Source organism: Sinocyclocheilus grahami, unplaced genomic scaffold (genome assembly GCF_001515645.1).
Source record: "Sinocyclocheilus grahami isolate Dianchi unplaced genomic scaffold, SAMN03320097.WGS_v1.1 scaffold1632.1, whole genome shotgun sequence".
Taxonomy (NCBI): domain Eukaryota; kingdom Metazoa; phylum Chordata; class Actinopteri; order Cypriniformes; family Cyprinidae; genus Sinocyclocheilus; species Sinocyclocheilus grahami.
This window is the reverse complement of record NW_015506811.1, coordinates 64,217-69,556: the sequence shown is the minus strand read 5'-3', so window position 1 is coordinate 69,556 and position 5,340 is coordinate 64,217. Positions and strand designations below refer to the sequence as shown.

Below are 5,340 nucleotides of genomic sequence, written 5' to 3'. Positions count from 1 at the left end.
GACGAGTGCTTGCGGTGTTCGGCCAATCACAATGCACTGGGTCAGCTGGCCAATCAGAGCAGACTGCGCTTGTCAGAAGGAGGGGCTTTAGTTTGAGAGAGGCGGGGCATAGAAGACCTACAATAATGTACAGTATTTGAAAAATAATGTGTTTTTTGAACATTAAAGCATGTCAACATATTCTGTTACACCAAATACACCAAATAATGATCTTTAAAAAAGCATCATATGACCCCTTTAAGACATGCATCAGAAATGTTAACAAAGCACAGGCTACACAGTTTCTCCTTCAGTGCTCATAACTCACCACAGTGATCCGTGTGGGACAGGAACAGGAGGTCCTGTATGATCTGGACCATGGTGCCCAACTGCTTCCCCTCTTGAAGGTTCAACCTCACCAGCAGCTTCTTCAGCCTGATCCCTAGCTCCTCTTTATCAGCCATGCTCTTCTGTATCTGACATCAAACAGAGGTTTAAACCAGCTACTGATACTCACTGACCGTGTGGACACAATGCTGCTGCTGCTGCAGGTCATCATCCGTTTCACAGCGCACGAGCGCTTCTGCCATGTTTATGCAAAGCAGAACATGAGTTATGATTGAGTAAAGACTGAAATGACTAGGCTCTAGTTCCCCATTTCATTCTCGGCGGTGGAAAGAAGAAACCTCGGTCGTGTTGGGTCGGCGCTGCGTTATGAATCATATGACTGCAAGAATTCACGAACTTCCTGTTCCAGCACAACAGAGTGAAAGCAAGAGAAGCAGCACTGAGTGCCTTGTCGAAGCAAAGGCACAGAGAAAAGCGTCTTGCTGGTAGGTTTCAAAAGGAGAACGCAAATATAGGCTACCTATTTTAAGCCATTCACATGCATAGGTAACGAGACACGTATATTGTTCATTTTTAAAACGCGTTAGCTGTTGCTACAGTAGATTGTGTGCATATTGGAAGTTGTGCATTGATTTTATTGTGCAATCAATATTATAAAGTATGAATATAAAAATAAAAACAGCTTTCGAATGCATTCATCTAAACGTAGAAAATGTTTTTCGCGACACTTTTTAATTTCGATGTAGTATTGTTGTAGCTAAGCTCGAGATATCGCTGCGTTTACAGACGATGAAACATTTTACACTGTAGGACACGCTAAATGAAGCGATTTCGCTAGCTTGCTGGCTCAGCGTAGAGCCGCTTTTATTTGGGGTTTGTGCGACGTGGACCCGAAAAGTCTGATTCATTTAAGCGAATCGGTTCGTTTGAATGGTTCTCTGCAGTGAACCGAATCCAAAAGTGATTCACTGGTTCGTTGTGCTCAGTTTACAAACGTCCGCCGTGTGGCATTTAATCGTGTGTTTATGTGTTAAAATACACTGTATTCCACCACGATATGTTTAAAATACGTTGTACAGATAATGCAAAACGCGTGATTCACTAACAAACAAGCAAATCGGTTCAACGGAGTCATTACCAAGAATCGATTCAAAAGAACAACTGCGCTCGCGAATCACACAATAACCTAGTGCTCGTATGACATTTTCCACAAAAATCTGATTGATTTCGCTGTACAGTGAAATAAATCCCTCATAAAGATCTTTTAAAGAATTAATAGGATTTGTAGATGTTTTACTGTTGTGGTTTGAGGTGTGTGCAATGCCAACTTGTTGGGTTGGGTTGGGTGACATGGCCTTTGTTAATGTTGATCATGTGATGATCTCAAGGTGTTTCCTTTGTGATTTAGGAGACAATGTGCATAAGCTGCAGAGAATGGAGGAGCTGATAGGAGACAGGAGAGTTGTTGAGGACAAGAGGAGCTTGATAAAGACACCGTATGATGTCCAGGCCAACAACCAAGAGCATGACTCGCCCACGTCCACACATCAGATCGGCTCAGTCCAGCACGGCTCTCCATGTTTCGTCTACACCCTGGCTTTTTTCTCGGCTCTGGGTGGATTCCTGTTTGGCTATGACACCGGAGTGGTGTCTGGAGCCATGCTCCTGCTCAAGAGGGAGATGAACCTCAGCTCTCTGTGGCAGGAGCTGCTGGTGTCCGTCACTGTTGGTGCCGCGGCCGTTTCCTCTCTGGCTGGAGGGTATCTCAACGGACTCTTCGGCCGGAGAGTCTGCATTCTGCTCGCTAGCTTCATCTTCTCTGCTGGAGGAATCATCCTGAGCGTCGCACACAGCAAAGAGGTTCTTCTGTGTGGGAGGCTTACGGTTGGGCTCGGGATAGGTAGGTTATATATAGTAAAACTATTTGAGTTCAGTTTGTGTGCCTTATAGTTTTTTATGTCCTGTGTTTTAGGGATTGCATCTATGACCGTGCCCGTCTACATTGCTGAGGTTTCACCTTCTGAACTCCGAGGTCAGCTGGTCACTATCAACACACTGTTTATCACCGGTGGCCAGTTTGTAGCTAGCGTGGTGGATGGGGTCTTTAGCTACCTGCCCCATGACGGCTGGAGGTGAGTAAAAACTGAAGTTTTACCTCTTAAATCTGTCTTTATAAAAATATCTGTCTTCTTTTTAAGATTTTATTGTGCCACTGCTATATGTTTGCCACCCATGAGGTCTGAATTGTTTACACTGAGTGGCCAAGATGCTGCAACCCAATAATATTTGTAATAATAATATTTATATAAAAAAAAAAGTTTTTATTAAAGGGGTCCTATTATGCTCTTTTACAAAGTCTTGATTTTATTTTGGGGGTGTACTAGAACAGGCTCTTATACTAGGTTCTTCGAAAAACACATTATTTTTCACATATTTCACATTATTACAACACCTCTCTCCCCAATCTGGCATAAACGACTCGAATAGTTCCCGTATCAAATGAAGGCCCGCCTTCTCAAATACGAAATGTGCTGTGACTGGTTATCTGGGCCAGCGTGTGCTGTGATTGGTTATCTGGGCCAGCGTGTGCTGTGATTGGTTATCTGGGCCAGTGTTGTGATCGGTTAGCTGGGCCAGCGTGTGTGTTGTGATCGGTTGGCTGGGCCAGTGTGTGTGCTGTGATTGGCAGCACTCGGCGCCTGGTCGGGAAATGTCATGCCCCTTACCATAGCCGCCTGCGAGCTTCAGTGTAAATATTGCGTCAATATCAAATTGTCTGCCTTGGGAAAGCTAGCGTGTCTCCGACATAGTGATAACACTCGTTGCCTTCTTTAGTGCAGCTCAACCAGGTCTCGTCCCATTCGTCGATCTTTGTGATATCACAAATCCAGGAAAATATGCGTTGTAGTCCAAACGAGTCGTTCGTTGTAGTTTTTGAAAAGTGATTTCTGTTAAATAAAATATCTCCTTTTGAGGTGGACTTTGAGCTTTGTAACTTTGCAGATCTTTTTTATGCTCAAACGGCAACATTACAGACTAACTAAAGTTGAAAAAATGAAAAAGCATAATAGGACCCCTTTAATTAAACATAAATAAATAAAATATTAAAACAACAGAAATTGTCAGAACACATCAGCTACTGCATAATAATACCCTGGTAACTATAGCAATATAAATATATTGCATATATTACATACACACACATTATTTATATATATGTATAAAGCGATTATATGTGACACTGGACCTCATAAGGGTCAGTTTTTTTGAAAATTTTGATTTATACATCATCTGAAAACAAGGAAAGAGATATAAAAATAGGACAATATTTGGCCGAGATACAACTGTTTGAAAATCTGGAATCTGTGGGTGCAACAAAAAAATCTAAATATTGAGAAAATCATCTTTAAAGTTGTCCAAATGAAGTTCTTAGCAATGCATATTACTAATCAAAAATTAAGTTTTGATATATTTATGGTAGGAAATTTACAAATATCTTCAAGGAGCATGATCTTTAATATCCTAATGATTTTTTGGCATAAAAGAAAAATCGTTAATTTTAGTGTATTTTTGGCTTTTGCAACAAATAGAACCGTGCTACTTAAGATTTAAGGTTTTGTGCTCCAGGGTCACATATTATAAAAAAATAATCATATTCAGACATTCTGCAGGAAAAGTAGAGAATTTGAATGTGAGATAAAAAATTAGATATAAAAGTTTTTCATAACCTGGTTTTTGAATCATTTTTGTGTTCGTGTATAGGTATATGTTGGGTTTGTCAGTTGTTCCTGCTGCGCTGCAGTTCCTGGGGTTCCTCTTCCTCCCGGAGAGTCCTCGCTGGCTCCTGCAGAAAGGAGATACCCAGAATGCTCGGCTGGTGCTCAGTCGGATCCGTGGCGGTGTAAATGTGGATGAAGAGTATGAGAGCATACGGAGCAGCATTGAGGAGGAGAAGATTGATGCTGGAGGTGAGATCATCCAGAAACCTGGAAATATTTGAAATTGCGTTTTCTAGGCCAGTGGTTCCCAACCCTGGTCCTGGAGGCACCCCAACACTGCACGTTTTGCATATCTCCTTAATCAAACACACCTGATTCAGGTCATTAGCTCATTAGTAGAGACTTCAAAACCTAAAACTGGTGTGACAGAGAAAGGAGACATGCAAAATGTGCAGTGTTGGGGTGCCTCCAGGACCAGGGTTGGGAACCACTGTTCTAGGCCATAATGATAACAGATTTTAGCTTTTTTTGAGTGAATCGTTTACATTTATATTCATTTAGCAGAGGGTTCTCCAAGCAACGTAGAAATGAGAAATACAGTAAAGTGATTCAACCTTGAAATAACAACAAACTTATTGTTCTTTATTGTCCTTCAGCAAGGAAATGTGTCATTGATGAACCAGAATCAAAATTATTTTTATAAAACCTAATAAAGTAATCATAAATGACTAGAAATTAAACTGTGTAAACTCTATGGTAATTGTATAAAATTATGATATAATTTTCACTGATTGATTGATTATCTGCTAGAGGGTCCAGTGTTGTGGCGTATCCTGACGTTCGCTCCAGCACGGCGTGCTCTGATCGTGGGTTGTGGCCTACAGATGTTCCAGCAGCTCTCGGGAATCAACACGGTCATGTAGGTTACTAGAGCGCATTTGAGTCTATTTGACTCCCTGGTAATATGACTAATATTACCGATATATCACCGATTTTTTATTTTTTTTTTATTTTTTTGATCAATTTAATACCATCAGCAATAAACTAGCTAGCATATCATAATGTACTGTATACTTAACTCATGTAAAACATGATCAAAACGGTAATCCGTTTTAATGACAAAAGTTAAAGGGGTCATAATCATGCTATTGTAAAGATCATTATTTTGTGTATTTGGTGTAACAGAATATGTTGACATGCTTTAATGTTCAAAAAACACATTATTTTTCAAATACTGTACATTATTGTAGGTCCTCTATGCCCCGCCTCTCTCAAACGCTTCGTTTTCTACAAA

The 5,340-nt window shown here is 40.6% G+C and overlaps 2 protein-coding genes across 2 annotated transcripts in view; one reads left to right on the top strand and one right to left on the bottom strand.

Annotated features, from left to right (window-relative positions):
- Positions 1–464, bottom strand: part of LOC107571668 (leucine-rich repeat serine/threonine-protein kinase 2-like) — a 41,907-nt gene extending 41,443 nt beyond the window's left edge. The window contains exon 1 of the mRNA XM_016258001.1: positions 308–464. Coding sequence (XP_016113487.1) covers positions 308–443 — 136 coding nt within the window. The 5' untranslated portion in view covers positions 444–464. The remainder of the gene's footprint in view (positions 1–307) is intronic.
- A 6-nt stretch (positions 465–470) lies between these two features.
- LOC107571667 (proton myo-inositol cotransporter-like) overlaps positions 471–5,340 on the top strand; it is a 16,161-nt gene continuing 11,291 nt past the window's right edge. The window contains exons 1-5 of the mRNA XM_016258000.1: positions 471–812; positions 1,736–2,227; positions 2,300–2,459; positions 4,090–4,295; positions 4,857–4,965. Of these exons, the coding sequence (XP_016113486.1) occupies positions 1,762–2,227; positions 2,300–2,459; positions 4,090–4,295; positions 4,857–4,965 (941 nt within the window). The 5' untranslated portion in view covers positions 471–812; positions 1,736–1,761. The remainder of the gene's footprint in view (positions 813–1,735; positions 2,228–2,299; positions 2,460–4,089; positions 4,296–4,856; positions 4,966–5,340) is intronic.